General features: G+C 35.1%; 1 protein-coding gene across 1 annotated transcript in view; it reads right to left on the bottom strand.

Annotated features, from left to right (window-relative positions):
• Positions 1 to 3,168, bottom strand: part of LOC142225021 (uncharacterized) — a 56,526-nt gene extending 53,358 nt beyond the window's left edge. Inside the window, exon 1 of the mRNA XM_075294797.1 lies at positions 2,987 to 3,168. Within this exon, the coding sequence (XP_075150912.1) occupies positions 2,987 to 3,168 (182 nt within the window). The remainder of the gene's footprint in view (positions 1 to 2,986) is intronic.
• Positions 3,169 to 22,209: the final 19,041 nt, after the last annotated feature.

Here is a 22,209-nt window from a genome sequence, read left to right on the forward strand (position 1 = left end):
CTATAGTTAATAATTGTTGGTAAAAAATTACCCAATGAAATATTTTTAGTTCACATGTAAGTAAATTTATAGACATTTTCGTCAAAAATGGTAGATAACAGTTCATGAAAATTTTACAAATTTTAAGTTAAACGTTACATCGTTCATAAACTGGGGTGCCTTTGCGAATATTATTCTTAGAGTAAATTGTCAGCAGATGCGATAAACTAATGCGTAGTACAGAGATCTTTATCGGCGTAGTGGAATGTGATTAATGTAAAGATGATGTTACTTGCGTTTTGTTGTGTATACATGAGCGTGGGGTTGTTTTTATTTTTGTTCATTTAGTGGTTTGTGTGTGTGTGTGTTTGTTATTCGCGGATGGTTTATTTGGCTGGATGAGGTGTTGTTTTCAATAAAGGCACATGTGTTGTTGTTGTTGTAGGGATGTTTTGGCTTTGCTTGGTTTTGTTTGGCTTGCTTCAGTTGTATAGTTGGCGTTGGCGTGGGCTGTTGCATCGTTTAAGCAGATATGCAACAAGGGAAAAGGGAATGTAAAGGCATGGAATATTGTGGATTTTTGAGACACATATTGGTGTTTGTTTATTAAACCTTTTAAATGGAAGTTATTAATATTTTATCGGTAGTTTAGAAAAAAGTTATTAAGAATATTTAGGAAAATATGTTGAAATTGAAAGTGTATTGAAATTTTTATTATTCTACTATGTAAAAAATTAATATTCAATTCCAGATGAATTTGGAAAATTTTTGTTATATCTCAGCGTATTTATAAATTGGTAAGTATTTTTTTAATATGACTTTCTTTTAAAAAGAAAATTGTTTATGTATATTATTATTTGTTAATTAATTTTTTTTGGAAGCCAGTTTAATGTTTTTCTTTGTTGTAAAAGCAATATTTAATTTCAGAGCAACTCCAGATGGATTCGAACAAATTTAAAAAATAGAAAATTGTTTTCTTTCAAAAATTGGCTTTATTTCAACTAGAATATTTACGTTTTTGTGACCTTTTTATCATCAAAAGTACAGGTTTTTAATACCTTACTTTACTATTTCTTTAATCAAATTTTTTGGAAACCAATGTAATATTTTTAATGTAAAAACAAATATTTAATTTCAGAATAACCCCTTAAAAATTTGGACAAATTTTTAGTACTCCTTTGCCTGTAATTTAATAGTGAATTGGTAAGGATTCTTTAACTTTCTTTTAACCCTGGATAGTCGTTCTTATTTTTTGTACATTAACGTCATCCTTTGTCATTTTGACTACGGCTCATTTCAAGATGCTATAATTTTCACCGTGAGCGAAAAAGTGAACCAAAACTGAATTTATTTTCTTATTTAATTTGGTTTTAATTAGTATAAAACAAAAATTGATAAAACGGTCGAATTAGTATAACTTAAAATTTACCATTTCCCAATAGACTTAAATGCATTTTAAATCGAAAATGAAATTACGTGTCGTCATTTTGACGAATGATGACTGTCTAGGGTTAACCATAATATTTTTATGCATATTATTATTTTTTTTCATTAGATTTTTTGAAAACCTATTTAATAATTTTATTTAATGTAAAAAATAAATATTTAATTTCAGAGTAACCCAAATAAATTTGGACAACTTTTTATATTTCCCCTCAGCGTACAATTTAATAGAGAATTGGTAAGTTTTATATTAAAACTGTGGCTTTCTTTCAACTAGAATATTTATTTTATTATATCCTTCACATCGATAACAACACAGTTTTATGAGTTTATTTAGAATACTTCATTATTTCTCTAATTGTTTCAGGTAAAAATTTTATGAGATACGTTTTCCAAAGAAAAGTTGAATTCCTTACACCATTTGATAAAATGCCCCCAAATATGGTAAGTTACAAGCTAAAATGAAGAATTAAAAATAATATTTCATTACATGGTATTAATTTTTAACAATTTTCATTATTGTTTCCATTTTTTCCAGCAGGATATGTGAAAAATTTACCTACGATGAATAAAAAACGGATAAGTCAAAATGTCCAAACAGCGAGTTCAAATGAACTACTTTCTTGTTCCACGTGGTCATAATTTTTATTCACAAAAAACATTGTATTAAGAACTTTCATTATAAGTTTTTATAATAAAGTACTTTTGCTTAAAGAAAGTTTAATTTTAATGTATGAAAATTTTCATAATAGTAAAACGGTTTGTTGTTCCTTTAATTATTTAATTTCTCTGTATTGTGCAATGATTGATTTCAAAATAGTTTAGTCGTCGAGATTTTAAAGAGACTGATAACCAATTTTTATTATCAGGTTTCCCTAAAAATAAGCAAGTAAACCAAAATAATACTGACTTCATAACTTGGTAGGGATATATAGATCTCATGGTGTTGTAAAAATGAACTAAAATACAATGTTATAGATGAACTACAATTTAAGAGAATTATAAACTAGACAAGTTGAAAAAAATCTTAAGGGACAAATAATGACAATATTACTACAGTTTAGTTCATTTTGCAATGGAAAAGGGTTCACTGTTTTTTCAGTGTATATGAACAGTTGCAATCGCCTAGTGGGAGTTCTAACTCCAGTTCTTGTGTATGATGCTTCAAAAATTTTTTACTCTCCTTACACAATGTGGATAACTACATCAGCATACCCCCTTGTAGTTAAAGTAAAATTTCCATAAAAATTTAGGGATATCATACAGAGAATCCTTCGAATAATTATGGGAATAGAAGTATTGGTCTTCACGTATTTCCAAATACCATCTTCCTCATTCATATGTTTCGATGTAAAAATATGCGACTTAATTTCCATAGTGAGAGAAATTTAATTTATAGGAACATAATGAGATAAGTCGATGGAGACAGTGATATGCAATCTAACGGCGGCGGGCTCTCAGTGCCGGATTGATGGTTCCAACACATCAGGCAGCGGCGGCCACATAAGTGTAAATGTTGCTTCTTTAAATTTTTTGGATTGGAGTGGTTGCATTCCCCGTTTACTTCTGGTCAGCGACGAACAAAAGAGGGAAATTCCGGACCACAGTGTTATTCAGTGTGCCGAAACCAGATTCAGCACCGTTCGGTTTCGGTGACGAGTATCCGGTGCCTGGTATGGGTACACTTCCGGAACTGCTACGGCGTAATATCGCTGTGGTATTGTAGTCATACTGACTAAGTGACATGATGCTGTGTTAACGACAGCAACATTTTGCCAGACATTTCCTTAGCGTCGCCTCGTCTGATAAATAACGTATCCTGCCAACCCGCATTTCACTGAGATTAAACCACGTCCCCAAAACTCTTACCTTTGACTGACCCCTCGATTTCATAACTTCTGAATGCCGGACGTATATCAAACAAAAGAAAGTCAATTGGGACGGCTTCCAGGATATAATCACTGCAGCAGCCTCTACTGGACTCGCAGAAAAGCGTGATAAGGCCCACCGTGCTAAATCTGCTGATTCTACAATCAGGGAACTGAATCTTGCGATTGGTAAGAAAGTCGTCGAGCACAAACGGAAAATATTTAGCATTATAACCTGAATCAATGTAAGCTAGGCATGGGTACAGTTGTCATCAACATCAAAATCCCTGTCTAACCCCGCTACAAGGGTCACTTTTGGCGACGTGGTTGTGATTGATCTGAAGAGATGCGCACGGCTTTTCAGCAAAAAGAATGACATACCAAATATACAACAGTCATTCGTCGCTTTCGTGGTCTCCGAGCCATCGACACATCAAAGCTTACCTTAGCCGAAGTTACCAATGTCAGTAACAACACCAAACCTTCTATGGTTCCTGGCGACGACGGGTTTGTTATGCTAATGCCGAAGTACCTGGCAATATTGAGTTGAGTACTTCACAAGTTCATCATATGAGAACATAATTCGGGTACGTGATTAAAATTCTGATTTTTTGGAATGTTTGATAACCGGCATAACCAGTTTAAGAGATATTTTGATGAACACAATTTTCTTTAAATTCATACACCCTAAAAAAATCGCTCCTCTAACATATGTTCCAAACATATTTTGCAGGAAGCACATATATTCTTGGATAATTCCGAAACATTATTAAATTTGTTTTATGTGAACATATTATATGTTTAGAAGCATTTTGAACCCAAACATATTATATGCTTGCAAGAATTTTCTACCAAAGAAGATTGTGCTCAAAAAAAATTATTTCTGCCTAACATCTTTCTCACTTCCACGAAATTTTTTAGTTCTTAGCACCTTTTTCTGTAATTCAAACAATGTTGAAGAAATTATTAAATTTTATAAATTTGTTAAATTTTACATACATATAGTTTGTAATCTATCCACTGGGCTACGTAACTGTTATGGTCATTAAGAGACAATTATCGTTATAAGTTATATTTATATAGTAGTGGAGAGGAATACTAAGGCCTTCAACATTTCACTGAAAGCTGCATGCCCTAGAGGGAAGCCAAGGGTGAAAAATCGACCACCATGATGGTCTACGGAGTTAGGTAATATGAGGAAATCGTGCAGTAAGCTCTTTAACAAAGCAAAGTCCACCAGAGCTCCTTTGGATTGGGACGCTTACAAGAAGAATCTGGGAGGATACAAGCGATAACTGAAAAAGGCTCAGCATAACTCTCGGAATGATTACTGCAGCAGCATTGAGAATACGTCCGTAGCTTCCAGACTACGGAAGGTGCTAGCATCCACGAACTCCGCTCTAGGTTTCATTAAAACATCGGAGGGCAATTGAACAACGTCCAGTGAGGAAACGCTGGAGGTACTATTGGACACACATATTCCCTGAAGTCAGACGGTTGAACCATGTACTGGCGGTGCCACAGTGGCTCAGCGGTCGTTTCCTATCGAGGAAATTGTATCGGAATATAGAATTAAATGGGCGTTAAATAGCTTTGGACCATTCAAATCCCCATTCAAAATTACTACGGCGGAGTTACAAGCGGTGGCTGACAGAATTATCCCCTGGTTGTCGGCGATATATATAGGCTGTATCAACTTAGCATATATACCAGGAAAGTGGAGGGAAACAAAAGTCGTTTTCATACCGAATGGCAGGTCTACTGAGACCGCATTACATGAACTAGTCAGCTTTATTGAAAGCTCACTATCTGTAAAAAATACACAATCGTGGCGTTCAATAACGTCCATCCGAGCTCGATTTTAAATAGACTGACAACTCTGAATGTTGATCCAGGTATACTTAGGCTGTTAGACGAACTTCTAAGGAAGAGACGCATTTCAGCCACACTAGGACAGGCAAACATACAAAGGTATGTGAACAGAGGCACACCTCCAGGAGAAGTTCTATCACCTCTTCTTTGGAATGTTGCTATAAACAACCTTCTGGTTTCTCTAGAAAAAGAAAGGATAAAAGTGGTGGCATACGCAGATGATGTGGCGCTAGCAGTCAGGGGAAAATTCCCATCAACAGTTAGAGATATTATACAGAGGGCCCTCCGGATGACTGAGAAATGGGCGAAAGATAATGGTCATGGGGTAAATCCTGCAAAGACAGAACTAGTCATGTACTGCAAGGATCGCAAAACTCCCATGGGCCTAACCTTAGGGGGTATTGAAGTTCCCTTTGGCGAGTGTGCAAAAAAAACCTTGGCGTTATTTTGGACAGGAAGCTGAACTTTAAGCTTAATATTGAAGAAAGGGCGAGGAAAGCAACGGTAGCTTTATACTCGTGCAAAAAGGCAATAGGGAAAAAGTGGGAACTAAAACCAAAAATTGTGCATTGGCTATACACGGCAGTGGTTAGACCTATAATGCTATATGGTGTTGTAGTCTGGTGGCCGGTACTTCACCAGCCGACAAGGTTAGACAAAGTTCAGCGTATGGCGTGCTTGTGTATCTCAGGCGCATTCAGTAAGACAGGAACAAATTCCCTTAATGTCATACTGCATCTATTGCCTTTAGAAATTTTGGCCAAACAATCAGCTGCAACAACGGCTGTGTGGTTGCGCGAGCTATCGCTGTGGTCGGAAAAAAGTTACGGTCACAGTTCGGTCCTCAAAATAATGCCAGATGTGCCTCACGTGGTGGATTACAGATCACTTTTTGACAAAAAGTTTGAGACTCTAATTACCAACAGTGAGGCATGGTGTACACGGACCCCGGGGAATAAAAGATATATAGATTTCTACACTGATGGCTCCAAATTGGATGGACAAGTGGGTTTCGGAGTATATTCTAAAAATTGGAGTATATTCTAAAGATCGAATAGCGATCGATCACTGTAGTGTTTTTCAGGCTAAAATATTAGCAATAAGAGAAGTGGTGAATTGGCTGAGAAGTAATGCTCCAAGCAATATTAGCATTAATATATACTCAGGCAGTCAACCTGCAATAAAATCCTTGGACTCTGTGTTCCTCAACTCGAAAACGGCCATCGACTGCCGCAAATCTCTCAATGAGATGGTTGAGCAGTACAATATTCACCTAATATGGGTGTCTGGACATAGGAACATACCGGGGAACTGCGAAGCAGATGAGCTAACAAGGCTAGGAACTACCTTACATATTCCACGGGAACTAGAATCTGTTGGTATGCCTCTGGCTACCAGATAGCTCTTACTACATGAGAAGGCTGTCATGATGGCAAATGTTCGATGGGAGAATTGCAAGGGTTGTAACGACACCAAGCAAATATGGCCCCATTTAAACTTAAACCGCACACTAGATATGCTAGTGTTCTCGAGACGTCAGATATCACTCCTGATATCTGCTATAACGGGTCGCTGCCTGATAGGCAATTTTGCAAAATCTATTGGCGCGAAGTATAATGAGCTGTCATGATGCGGAGGAAAAGGAATCAATAAAACACCTCTTGTGTGAGTGTCCTACATTTTGTGTAAGGCGTAAGCAAATTTTAGGGGCATATAGCTTCAGATTACTGGTGGACCTGGAAAACGTTAACTTAAACAGTCTGCTAATGTTTTTGGAACAATCTGGTTGGTTCAACAGAAGAAAATAATCGAGAAGGTTCAGCGGTTAAAACTAGAAGTGCACATATGTAATATGTACTTTTAGTTAATGTGGTATCATAATGGACTGAATAGTCTAAGTGAGCCTGAATCTTCAGCAGGCTGCCACATTAACCAAACCTAACCTATATTTATAGAGCATAGTGTGTGGCGCCCAAGTTATTTAACATAAACATACATTTGTTTGAAAAATATCAGTGGGTATGTACACGAACGAAAATAATATGTTTGAAACTAAAATTTTTTAACACAATATTTTTAAGTGCAAGCATATAATATTCATAAACTAGCATAACATGTTTGGGACATATATGTTAATATGTTAGAACATATTATGTTTGGGACATAAAATGTTTGTAAATATAATAGGCTTAGATGCAAACATATAATAATTTAGAAATAGCCTATATATGCATATATGTATTTAGAAAGAGAGACCTAGAGAGTATGTTGCGAGTAAAATAATGGAAGTAACCAAGGCCGTATTCAGGGGGGGGGGATGAGGGGGATGAAACCCCCCCCGAAATGAATGAATGTTTTTATATAAATAAATATATATTTTTAGCTGATAGAAAAATCTTATCGAAGATGTTGAAGAAAAGCTGAAGGTTTTATTTTGAAAAACGCTTACCTATAAAACTTGCACAAATCATAGAATACTAGTTGAAAAGCCCGTCAAACGACGGTCGAAAAAACAAATTGTTTTTGTTCTCACACCACAAATTTCATTTTTGGAAAATGTCTTTCTGGTTTTTATGTGTGTTTGTTGTTCTTTTTGTGAACATGACTCGCTTTGTTTGGCCATAGCAACAACAACGAAACAGTCAAACACACATGTGTAAATGAAATGGCGCAAAACTGCGAAAAGAACCTGCCTAATTCAGCGATGGAAGCACTTGGAGAGTGCAATAAAGGGATATTTGCAAAAATTTTGGTCACTTTGCCAGTTACTCAGGGATGGAAACTACAATTTTTAAGAAATTTAAGATTATTGTCAAGAGACAGATTTTTAAAGAAAATAAAATTTTGCAAAAATTTTCTATAGAAATAAAATTTTGCAAAAAATTTTACAGAAACAAAATTTTTTCTATAGAAATAAAATTTTGCAAAAATTTCCCATAGAAATAAAATTTTTACAAAAATTTCAATTGAAATAAAATGTTGACAAAATTTTCTATAAAAATAAAATTTTGAAAAAATTCTATATAGAAATAAAATGACAACATTTTCTACCGACATAAAAAATCGATAATATAGAATCGCATTCTTTTTTTCGACTAAAACATTCTTGAAGTTCAATAAAATCCTGTTTTTGACTATATCTTTTACAAAATCGAGATTTTCTTCCCATATGAACATGTCTGTTTTGCCATATTTGTAAAAGACTATTAGCAAATATGGTTGATAAAGACTTTTTCAAAATATTAAAATATTTTGTCAAAGCTATTGTACCATAAATCTCATATCGATTTACACAAAAGGTACTTAATCCTTCGCGGGGGTACTACGGTACTGACCGGGGTGAAAAAGTATTGCATTTTCCATCCATGCAGTTACTACGTGCTCATCCGAACGTTCATTTTCAACAATGAAGAGATTAAAGTAATTCGACTAGCGAGAGTAGACTCAATGGATTGGCATTAATGTCGGTTCATCGCCGAATAAATGTGCCGACTGAAGAAGTCATTGATTTATTTGCTGCCCAAAAAGCCCGTCGGCTCAATTTTATATTATAAAACAAGTAAGTAAAGTCTAAAGTCGGGCGGGCCGAATATTATACCCTTCACCACCATGTAGACCAACATTTGTGTTACAACTACTTCAAATTTGCTGGGAGCTATATAAAGGTTTGCATTTCCAGATACAAATACTTATAATGGAGACAATTTTTTGTACTTCTACAAAATCTCTAGAATTAAAATTGAAATCGGCTAACGCCCTGGAATGAAACACAATGTTAGTAAACACATATAGGAAATATGAAGCGAGAGCAATTTTAATGTAATTATACAAAGAGCATTTATGATTTATCAGACGATACTTATGTATTCGAGATATAGGACAATTTGAGTAACATTTACAATTTTTGTTATTCAGCAGTGATGATTTTACAAGGATATTGGTTAGATCTTGCCAAGATATGTGGTCAAGTATGGGTTGTGATATATTATTTGGTCAAGTCGGGCGACTTGGAGCCTTATTTAAAACTCAACCGTTCTGTGGAAAGTCTGACATTACAGTGTGTAGGATATGATTAAGATATGGGGAAATTATCACAGAATTTTGTGTAAAGTGTGGGAATTTTGGCCATATTTGTATAAACCGTAAAAACGAAAATATGGAGGCTTTATCTAATTCTGAACCAAATTAGATCAAACTTGACACACTTAAATATCATATTAAATTTATTCTCCGTGGAAACTATGCAGTCAATAGGAGGAAAATCCCATTGAAAATGGGTCTAAAATATGAAATAGTCTACCATATTTCCCAACTCTGGTGTACATATAACGGGAGCTATATATAATCTGAACCGATTTCGACTAAATTTGACATGCATAGTTAGAATAATAATTCTGTTATCTCTGCAAAATTTCACGTAAGTGGGAGTTTAACTTTGGCCCCCGTGGTCATTTGAGTATAAATTGGGCGAAAGATATATATGGGAGCTATATCTAAATCTGAACCGATTTCAACCAAATTTGGCACACTTACCGATACTGTTAAACGTACTCCTTGTGCAAAATTTGAACCAAATCACGGCAAAACTCTGGCTTTTGAGACCATATAAGTTCAAATCGGACGAAAGATATATATGGGAGCTATATCTAAATTTGAACCGATTTCAATCAAATTTACCAAGCATTGGTAGAATGCCAATTCTACTCTTTATGCAAAATTTCACGAAAATCGGTAGTAACCTTTGGCCTCTGTGGTCATATGAGTCTAAATCGGACGAAAGATATATATGGGGGCTATATCTAAATCTGAACCGATTTAGCTGATATTTTGCAAGTTTTTCGCGACTCATAAAATATTCGGATGTACTGAATTTGAAGAACATCGGTTGATAACCACGCCAATTATGACCAGATCGGGGATAAATATATATGGCAGCTATATCTAAATCTGAACCGATTTTTTCCAAAATCAATAGCGATTGTCTTTGTCCCAAAAAACGACCCTATGCCAAATTTGAGGACGATCGCACTTAAACTGCGACCTGTACTTTGCGCACAAAAATACATGAACAGATAGACAGACGGACGGACAGACAGACAGACAGACAGACAGACGGACATCTCTAAATCGACTCAGAATTTAATTGTAAGACGATCGATATACTAAACGATGGGTCTCAGACATTTCCTTCTTGGCGTTACATACAAATGCACAAACTTATTATACCCTGTACCACAGTAGTGGTGAAGGGTATAAATATTGTATACATACCTATGCATAAATAAAATTTTCTACACATGAGATTATATGAATATTTTTTTTTTTTTTAAATTGAACCCCCCCCCCCCCCCCCCCCCCCCCCCCGAATTAAAATCCTGGCTACGGCCTTGGAAGTAACCAGTTGGCGCCCTAAAAAATATATCCACACAAAGAAACTGTCATTAACATTTTTTCTACCAGTGTATGCCCTAAGGTGAAACATAATATGTTTTAACAATACAAACAATATTTTGTTTGATTTTTTGAGGGTGTAGTTAAAAAGCAATTAAAATAAATAATTAAAATTCACGAAAAAAGTGAAAATAGATCAAATATATTTGAAATTGTATTAGGCATTGTAATTCTACCTTTAACGTCAAATTTCATGTTTTTCAGTGTTTCGGAGTGGTTAGTGCAAGAAAAAGCGTGTTCACGCTATGAGGTGTACACTTTATGCGGTGTTCACGTTACCGCGAGTGCACTGTATTTGAATTGTTGCTTTGAATGATTCCCCACCAAGTTACAATACAATTTGCCAAAAAAGCTATAGTGTTATTCTGCTCCTCATCTTTGACTAATTACACAGGGGAACAAAATTGAAGTTTTTATGTGTTGATTTGAAATTTATAACAAAGTTTCCGTACAAAAATAACATATTATAATGGGTAAATGTTTGTATGTAATAATTTAGTTTTTTATGGATGTGTTGATGAAGAACAGAATATTGTTTTTAAGAGTATTTGGGACGCTGAATCCAAATCTTGGTTTTTTTCTATCAGCTTGAACGATATCTCCAAAAATATTTGGAAAATTGAAAAGCAATGTAAAGACGGCTTAAAAAGAATATTGTTAGGGATGTTCTGATTTTTTTTTTTGTAATTTATTACGTTTTCAAGTTATTCCAATATATGTAGCGAAAGTGCCTTAATTTTTAATATAACGGTATATCTCGAAAAATCGAGCAGATTTGGATTCAGCGTCCCAAATAACCTTAAAAACGATATTCAGTTCTTAATCAACAGAACCACTGTTCCCCTGTGTTATTAATAAAGAGGAACTGAACTTTGTTTTTATACATTTTACTGTTTATGTTTAATATTTCACTGTTTCCTCCTTTTTTCATTTTACAGTCCCAACTCTAACAAGAGTATAGTGCCCTTTCGTTATTTGTTATGAAGATCCCTTTGCAATTTTTATATATTTTCCAATGTTATTATACTCGTCGTACGTTTCGATTTCTTTTGACGAACCTAGAAAAAATTATGCCCCTAATGCCAAAATGATAAACAAGACACATGAATACACATACATAATGTGCTGCTCTCAAGGCAAAAACACATGCTGTTTTTTATTTAAATGTAAATGACTACTCTTGGTTCATATGGGATATCTAACATCGCTGTAGGATTATTTCCCTACAGCGAACCGTATCCAGAAATTTCGAAAATGGTTCTGGAAAAATTTTTGACACTCATTTTGGTCAAATATTTGCCTAGTGGGACCATAACCTTAGACTATTCAGTCCATTGTGATACCACATTGGTGAAGTTCTCTCTTATCACTGAGTGCTGCCCGATTCCATGTTAAGCTCAATGACAAGGCGAACGGCGTTCCGCATTGCAGTGAACCACTTAGAGAAGCTTTGAAACACTCAGAAATGTCACCAGAATTACTGAGGTGGGATAATGAGTTTATCTAATGATTTTTATTTACTTCAAAAGAAAATTTTTAGCAGTGAAACGAGAGAAGTTCACCAGTGTGGTATCACAATGGACTGAATAGTCTAAGTGAGCCTGATTCATCGGGCTGCCACCTAACCTAACCTAACATTGTTTTTAATTTATCAAATATTAAAAATGCCCCTTCAACAGATGAATTTAAAAAAGAATGTCATTGCATACTTGCTTGTATTTAGGAATATGGGTTGACTTTATCTTTTTTCTCAAAATTCACGCCAGAATTGTTCCAAATAATACCAAAACGGTACTGGTTTTAATACAAGCCCGGTATTTATTGTTGTAATACATATTTAGTTTAACAAATATTTTTTCTTTAATGCATTTAAATACTGTTTTTCATGCATTTAATACATATCATTTATATGTTACATACAACTCATAATTTTTCCATGAAAAGCTTTTGTACAAATTCAGCTTAATGTCCCATCGCAGGCACTGCAACCATCAATTTGTCTATATTCACAGAATTATTTTTTTTGGTCGTAATGTTTTTCCTACAAACATTGTCGTTTGCATTATGTGAAAAAATAAACTACCACGGCGGCCAATTAGTTTTCAGCAACGGCTACATATCGTTACCGTTTGATAACAGGTTGGCTGATAAGTCCCCGGTCTAACAAAGAAAAACACATTTTTTTGTCAAAATTCGTTTTTATTATTCAACATAGTTCCCTTCAAGAGCGATACAACGATTATAACCACCTTCCCATTATTTGATATCATTTCGGTAGTACTCCTTCGGTTTTGCCTCAAAATAGGCCTCAGTTTCGGCGATCACCTCTTCATTGCAGCTAAATTTTTTCCCTGCGAGCATCCTTTTGAGGTCTGAGACCAAGAAAAAGTCGCTGGGGGCCAGATCTGGAGAATTCGGTGGGTGGGGAAGCAATTCGAAGCCCAATTCATGAATTTTTGCCATCGTTCTCAATGACTTGTGGCACGGTGCGTTGTCTTGGTGGAACAACACTTTTTTCTTCTTCATATGAGGCCGTTTTGGCGCGATTTCGACCTTCAAACGCTCCAATAACGCCATATAATAGTCACTGTTGATGGTTTTTCCCTTGTCGAGATAATCGATAAAAATTATTCCATGCGCATCCCAAAAAACAGAGGCCATTACTTTGCCAGCGGACTTTTGAGTCTTTCCACGCTTCGGAGACGGTTCACCGGTCGCTGTCCACTCAGCCGACTGTCGATTGGACTCAGGAGTATAGTGATGGAGCCATGTTTCATCCATTGTCACATATCGACGGAAAAACTCGGGTGTATTACGAGTTAACAGCTGCAAACACCGCTCAGAATCATCAACACGTTGTTGTTTTTGGTCAAATGTGAGCTCGCGCGGCAACCATTTTGCACAGAGCTTCCGCATATCCAAATATTGATGAATGATATGACCAACACGTTTCTTTGATATCTTTAAGGCCTCTGCTATCTCGATCAACTTCATTTTACGGTCATTCAAAATCATTTTGTGGATTTTTTGATGTTTTCGTCGATAACAACCTCTTTCGCGCGTCCACTGCGTTCACCGTCCTCCGTGCTCATTTCACCACGCTTGAATTTTGCATACCAATCAATTATTGTTGATTTCCCTGGGGCAGAGTCCGGAAACTCATTATCAAGCCAAGTTTTTGCTTCCACCGTATTTTTTCCCTTCAGAAAACAGTATTTTACCAAAACACGAATTTCCTTTTTTTCACAATAACAAAAGTTACTTCACAAAAAAGCTCTATCTCACAAACTAATTGACTTACAGACGTCCAATTTTGACACGAATCATTTGAAGGTTGGTACTATATAAAAATAATATGCATTTAATACTTGCGACGCCATCTATGTGTCAGACCGGGGACTTATCAGCCAACCTGTTAGTTAATACCATAATAATACCGGATGTAAATGATTTGATATAAAGTGGTATCAAAATTAGCATGTAACGTGTACCAATCTATTAATACCAAACGGTAATGACCACGTACCGCCTTTTTTCTACCAGTGTATCTTAATAAAAAACAGAACGCCGATTAAGAGCAATTGAAAACACCAGTTCTACCGGTCCACCAAAAATTTCATTTTAAGCAAAACCTACAATCGTCATAAGACTCTACTTGTTCCACGTGTAATCACTCTATTTGATCCACGTGTAGAACGTTTGCACTATTGTGTGAAGTGCATACAGTGAAACCTATCAATCCTGAACACTCGTTCGTGAGACGTTTGCTATATTATCACATTAAAGGTAATTCTTCATAAGCGGATTCCTCCCATATATGGACAAAATTTAGGTGACTGCGACTGTCCACTTCTGAAAGGATTTGTTATAACTGTTTATGAAGTAATAAACTTCATTGTTGATATTCATAGGCGTCCGTCCGCCATTTTCAATATCTATTTTACTCTTACCGTACGAGCTAATGTCTTCTAGGAATTACTTGTATCCGATCCCTGGTGCTGGATATTGAAGATTTGGCATACAGTGAAACCTCCTTAACCTTAACACCCAGGGCCACCTATATTTTGTTCATAGTTGGAATTATGAGAGGTTAATTTTAAAGGTCTCACTAAATTGGTTCACTTTCGAGAGGTATCCGCTTTTCAGAATGTCCAAGTTTGAGAGGTTTAATTGTAATTATTTTGGCTCAAAGTTTAGCAATTTATTCAATAGTTTCCTGCGCTTATGAAACCCGCCTCCTACACCTGTTTAATTTAAATGTACATGAAGTGAGGATATGTGAATGACGGTGAGACATGTACAACATGCGGCAAGGTGTAATTATGCGACGCATTGAATGGCATCGTCATTGTCACAGAACAATTGTAGTGACGACTATTCATTGGTAATGTAAACGAACTCCACGGAGGATGTCAGGAGAGGGGTAAGACCAAAGCAACATTGGACGATGGTATTGCGTGCAACAAATCCATTGACAAAATGACTACAAAAAGGACAAAAGAGTTGATAAACACAATGACTGACAAGAGCCTGCACGACGACATAGTTGACAATAACACCCAGGACGACAACAAAACTCCAAGAAAGCTATAATAAAAACAAATATTACGCAAAAACAGAACAAAAAATTACCCAAAAACAAGAGTACATTGAAAGAGGACCAACAAAAAACAAGAAAGGATGAAGGTTCACCGGACGCATATTGGTGACCATTAAAATAACAACCCTAAAAACTAGATTGATGGCGAAGGAGGTGGAGGTGGTAAATACAGTTTGGCAGGAGACAAAAGTGTTGCTTTAAATTAATTTCCAACAAAACCAACAACTACAACAACCTTGTGAGCAGTTAAACAAAAGTTAATTACTCTCATCAAAAACATTAGTCAAAATAATTAGGCCCAGTTGTTTTTCGGTCTCTCTCTCCGTTGAGAACCCAAAAAGGGTTTATTCTACTCCAGAGAAAAGGAGTGACAACAAAAAATCTTAACTTTGAAAAAACAAAACAAAATGAACCCCTCTATATGAATATCCTTTAGAGGACCAAACCCAAGCATATATTTACCTAAGATTTTTTTACTATATGTGTGTTTTACGTTAAAGGTGAGGTTTTACATTTTCCCTGAGTTGATTCCGTTTTCCAATATTCAAGGAAACTTTGTTGTTATTTCACACCTTTTCCGGTTTCCGCTTTTAACGTTGCGCTTTTATTTGTTCTCCCATGTGCAAACAAACCAAGCTCAATGTAATACCGGGCAATGGTTGTCGTCCTAATGGAGGGAGGATATAGGAAAAAAAAAACTTTCATGGAACAAAACAGAAACAAATGAAAGTGGAAACAAAAATCAATTTCGTTTCATTTTTTGTTTTTGTTTGCTCTGTTCGTTACTCTCATTGACTTCCTGTGACAATTATGAAACCATTGGCTTTGCTGATGACGATGCCGATAAAAAAGGATGTGGAAAATAATCGTCCTTGGTAACGTTTTTAGCTGTCAATCATTCGAATCTCGGTCATATCCTACGGACATTTTTTAGGCATAAAATTAGTAACCAGTCACCAAAGTAACAGAACAGAGAATGAATGACATGCTAACGCCATTACACCATAGTGAGTTTCTTCGTGCAAAAGATAAAATGCACATCTCTTATACATAAGGTCCAGGATACAGCCTTCAATGAAGTCCAAAGTATTCACAATAGGGTTGCCAAATTCAAATGGCCTATTGTCTGGAATTTTGGAAAAAGTTGGCTGGATTTAAAAAAAAAATCTGGATTTCGTAAATCCCCAAATATGAGGAATATAACTATTTATTAAAATATTTAAATAAATAATAAAAATACAACAAACCATTTATAATTCAGTGTTTTCATGAACATAAATAAAATAAAGTAAAGTTAATTAAATTAAAAAAAAAAAAAAAACAAGTATATACGGCCGTAAGTTCGGCAAGGCCGAAGCTTATGTACCCTCCACCATGCGTAACTTCTAATGAAGATTGTCATCCACAATAGAATTACTTGGGTTGCGGTAACACTTGCCGACGGCAAGGTATCTTAAAACTTCCTAACACCGTCTTCTAAATTACACGGTAGTATATATTAAAGTATATATTAAACTAAAAAGGCCGATTAAATACGTATACAATTAAGTTTAAAGTTTCTATAGAAATAAAATTTTGACAAAATAAAATTTTGACAACATTTGCTATATAAGTAAAATTTGGAAAAATTTTTCTAAAGAAATAACATTTGGAAAAAATTTTCTATAAAAATAAAATTTTGGCAAAATTTTCTATAGAAATAAAATGTTGACAAAATTTTCTACAGAAATAACATTTTGACAATGTTTTCTATAAAAATAAAACTTTGGTAGATTATTTTTGGCTCGAGTGGCAACCGTGATTATGAACCGATATGGACCAATTTTTGTGTGATTGGGAATCGGCTATACACACAAAAAAATAATACATTTATTTTATGAATAGTGTTCACAAAAATTTTCCAAACACGGGATTCATAAATTATATGAAAACAACTCATAAAATAAAAAATACAGGTTTTCATTGACTATGAATGTGTACATAATATGAATGTAATTTTTAATATTATAAACGAAGTATACATATTTTTGTCATTGAAAAATATGTACTTTTACATATTATATACTAAAAACGTCATGCATTATATGTAACTTTTCTCTTAAATTTTTTCCCCTGATTGTTAATGCCTGCATAATTGGTCAAAATGTATGAACCAATTTATTAAAACCCGCATTAAAATCCAGCCAGCAAAGAACATAGTTTTATAATATTTTATATTATTAATAAACATGAGCACCAACGCCTCCAGTTAATATTGTTGTTTCTTCAATTTTTTCTAAAGCAATAAAAAATCGTCGAATCGCGACGGCGACTAAAACTGTACTGAAAAACTCAAACACAACAAAATCACGTGTTGCCTTCAAAACGTTACGTTTCGGTTTTTGTCTCGTATTATATGATTGTATTGTATACATATGAGAGTAACTCTATGTTGTGGCTCTCTCACGCTAAGAGAAAACCAGTATTTTTGATATATTAAGTAAAATTTCATTAATTTTATGAAACCGTCTGTACATATTTAAAAAATTCATAATTTCATAACAAGTATTTATGAAAACAATATATTATGTAAGTGTACACATTTTTTATGAAAAATTCCATAAATTTATAAAAATGTACAAATTTATGTACAAATTCATATTTTATTTTTTTATGTGTATATAACTATAGACCGATACGGACCAATTTTGGCATGGTTATTAGCGGCCTTATACTAACACCACGTTGCAAATTTCAACCGGATCGGATGAATTTTGCTCCTCCAAGAGGCTCCGGAGATCAAATCTGGGGAACGGTTTATATGGGGGCTATAAATAATTATGGACCGATATGGACCAATTCTTGCGTGTTTCTTAGACCACATTCTAACACCATGTTCCAAATTTCAACCGGATCGGATGAATTTGGCTCCTCCAAGAGGCTCCGGAAGACAAATCTGGGGATCGATTTATATGGGGGCTATATATAATTATGGACCGATATGGACCAATTCTTGCATGGTTATTAGAGACCATATACTAACAATACGTACCAAATTTCAACTGGATCGGATGAATTTTGCTCCTCTAAGAGGCTCCGGAGGTCAAATCTGGGGATCGGCTTATATGGGGGCTATATATAACTTAAGACGATATGGACCAATTTTGGCATGGTTGTTAGAGACAATATACTAACACCACGTACCAAATTTCAATCGGATCGGATGACTTTTGCTCCTCTAAGAGGCTCCGGAGGTCAAATCTGGGGATCGGTTTATATGGGGGCTATATATATAATTATGGGCCGATGTGGACCAATTTTTGCATGGTCATTAGAGAACATATACCAACACCATGTACCAAATTTGAAATTTGCTTCTCTTAGAGGCTCCGCAAGCCAAATCGGGGGATCGGTTTATATGGGGGCTATATATAATTATGGACCGATGTGGACCAATTTTTGCATGGTTATTAGAGATCATATACTAACACCATGTACCAAATTTCAGCCGGATCAATAACAACTACTTGTGCCAAGTTTTAAGTCGATAACTTGTTTCGTTCGGAAGTTAGCGTAATTTCAACAGACGGACGGACATGCTCAGATCGACTCAGAATTTCACCACGACCCAGAATATATATACTTTATGGGGTCTTAGAGCAATATTGCGATGTGTTACAAACGGAATGACAAAGTTAATATACTCCCATTCTATGGAGAGAGCTTTTTAAATTTAATCTTTTCTTATAAAAAAATTTTACAGAAAAAGGCAAAATAGGTTTAATGCAGTTCTTATGCGATAATACATATCGCACTTATTAAACAAAAGGGTAGTAACACTAATTTTTTTTTATTTTTCAGTAGCGACAAAAACTGTAGTAAAAAATTATTAACTCTGAAGACAAGAAAAGAGACATAACGACATTTTTTAATGAAGGAATAGTAAAAAATGGGAGAATTTTACAGTGTATATTGTTTTTTAATGAAAAGTAAAATTTTCAAAATTTTGAATTACTACCCTGTCTCTCTGGATGTAGTTGAGTGCTGGTTAAAAGTAATTAACACTCAAAAATCACCTTATTGAGAATGAAAAAGATAAATAACTAAACGTATAGTCTTTTCTATTGAAATGTTATTTAAAAAGTATATTTAGCTGGAAATATTATTGAATAGCTTGTAACTGTACTTGACATAGAAAATCTGGAAATTCCAGCCCATTCCCTAATTCACAAGCAGTGTGTTGTTAGGTTAGGTTCATGTGACAGATCGTATTGGTGAACTTGTCACTTATCATCGAGTGTTCAGGCGAAATTAGGATTGAACTCATGAATCCTTTGTATGCACGGTGGACATGCTAACCATTCCACCCAGGTAGCTCACGCACGAACAACGTTTAAAGCCTCACGTTCACGCAAAATTTTCGTGATTCACGTCCATTCTTGTGATTCCCAAAAGTTTCGGCACATGACAATTTTCGTGACTAACGAAATTTATCGTGATTCATGAAATTTTTTGTGATTAACGAAAATCTTTTAGACACGTGATTCACGAAAACATCCGTAACTCGACAATTCGCATGACTTGCTGCATTTACTCATGAGTGAATTTGGCCGTGAATGTGATTTTAATAGTTACATGTTATAGTAAGTTTGTGCAGAATTAAATTTGTAGGAAGAATTAAATTCTGAGTCTATTAGCGATGTCCGTCTGCATTTTTGTGTGCAAAGTGTTACCTCGACTGAAAGACATTTCAGATTATAATATAGCTGTAATACATATTTACTACTGATCTGGCTATAATTGACATGCTTATTAACCGATCATGTTCAATTTTTGAATATTCAAATGTTTTGTGAGTCGCGTAGAACTTGGAAAATATTAGCCAAATCGGTTTAGATTGAGAATTAACAACCATATATATTTCATTCGGCCAATATGCACTTATATGGCCGTAGAGGCCAAAGTTTTTATTGATTTTCATTAAATTTTGAACAAGGTACAGATTTATATTAGCTCCCATATATATCGTTCATGCGATTTACATTCTTATGAGGTCAAAATTGTTCTCCGATTTACATGAAAATTTTTAATTATCATTTTTAGCCCAATTCTAAATATTCCCTGGAAATTCATTTTTCCCGGGAATAAATCCTCCTATTGTAACCCGTAAGGGAAGGGTATAACAAGGAAGAAGTATTTTAGAGTATTCGAAGTCAGCTCTTTTACTTCAACTGTTTTAGATTTAATACAAATTTGGAATTGAAATTGTATTGCTGTAAAAGTTGAATTAAAAGCGAAAAACGTGGAAAATATTTAGTGCCGTATTAATTATAGTGGCTGAGGCGCATCAACGTAACAATGTGCAAAGGATAGAATGGAGAAAGCTACGCGATGTTGCTAATCCACTTGAGTTTCCTGAAACTTTGTAACTACATACTTGTACATGAAGAGGTTGTTACTTAGTTAATGTGGTGATTTGATTTTGAACAAATATTACAAAGTAAATAGGCCGGCCTTCAAATACCTGTTGGACGTGTTAGCAGCCCACATTCCACCTTAACGCAAGTCATTTGGATTATCCCCATTAGTAGAATTAAGTTAGGTTAGGTTAAAATGGCAGCCCGATTAAGTTTCAGGCTCACTTAGACTATTCAGTCCATTGTGATACCACATTAACCCTTTAATGCCCAATCCCGCCTTTGGGCGGGCTTCATTAAATAAGGAAGCTTTTAGAAAAACACACTTTAAGGCAACAAAAATTAATAAAATAAAAAGAAAACTTAGTTGAACCTATTCAAAAGCCTTTGCAGCATATACTGAATTTTACCGTATACATTTTTCTTGATTAATTTTCTTGCTTAACATTGAATATTTAATCAGCTGATAAAAAAAAAATTGGGGCATTAGAGGGTTAACTAAAAGTACCTATTACATATGGGCACTTCTAGTTTTAACTACTGAAGCTACTCGATTATTTTCTTCTGTTGAACCAACCAGATTGTTTCAAAAACATTAGCAGACTGCTTAAGTTAACATTTTCCTTACACAGAATACAGAACATTGGCACAAGAGGTGTTTAATTGATTCCTTTTCCTCCGCATCATGAGAGCTCACGCAGTAGTCATTACTTCATTACTTTGCGCCAATAGTTTTTGCACACTAGCCTATCAGGCAGCGAAAATAAAGTTCCGCTCTACGCTTCTGTGCCGCAACTAAAAAGGGCGTAGGAAAAGATCGAGACATAATTGTAGCCCACTGCAGGCTGAGCAAAGTTCTTAAAGAAGTCAGAAACAAATTTGAAGGACTCCTATGCCCAAAGTGGATTTATTTCACCAAAACGGAAGAGGAAAAAAAAATCATTTGCTTTTTACGCAAACATTACTTTTATTTAATATATTTTTTTTCTCATACACGATGTGCATTCATCCGTGTTAAACATATGGGAATTGAAAATAACTAATGTGGGATGTTTTTTGTTTGAGAATTTTTGAAAACTTATTCCAATTTTAGCAAACTGATCAATGGGAGCCACCGTGGTGCAATGGTTAGCATGCCCGCCTTGCATACACAAGGTCGTGGGTTCGATTCCTGCTTTGACCGAACACCAAAAAGTTTTTCAGCGGTGGATTATCCCACCTCAGTAATGCTGGTGACATTTCTGAGGGTTTCAAAGCTTCTCTAGTGGTTTCACTGCAATGTGGAACGCCGTTCGGACTCGGCTATAAAAAGGAGGTCCCTTGTCATTGAGCTTAACATGGAATCGGGCAGCACCCAGTGATAAGAGAGAAGTTCACCAATGTGGTATCACAATGGACTGAATAGTCTAAGTGAGCCTGATACATCGGGCTGCCACCTAACCTAACCTAACCTAACCTAACTGATCAATCGAACTATTGTCCATCGCTAGCCACTATTTGTTCTTATCTTTCGTCAACATACGGATACCTCGACGAAACATCGACTCCTCTTGTGACTCAAGTCGCGAATCGACCAAATTTTTGGCTTTGGATATTTGCC

Source organism: Haematobia irritans, chromosome 2 (genome assembly GCF_050003625.1).
Source record: "Haematobia irritans isolate KBUSLIRL chromosome 2, ASM5000362v1, whole genome shotgun sequence".
Lineage (NCBI taxonomy): Eukaryota > Metazoa > Arthropoda > Insecta > Diptera > Muscidae > Haematobia > Haematobia irritans.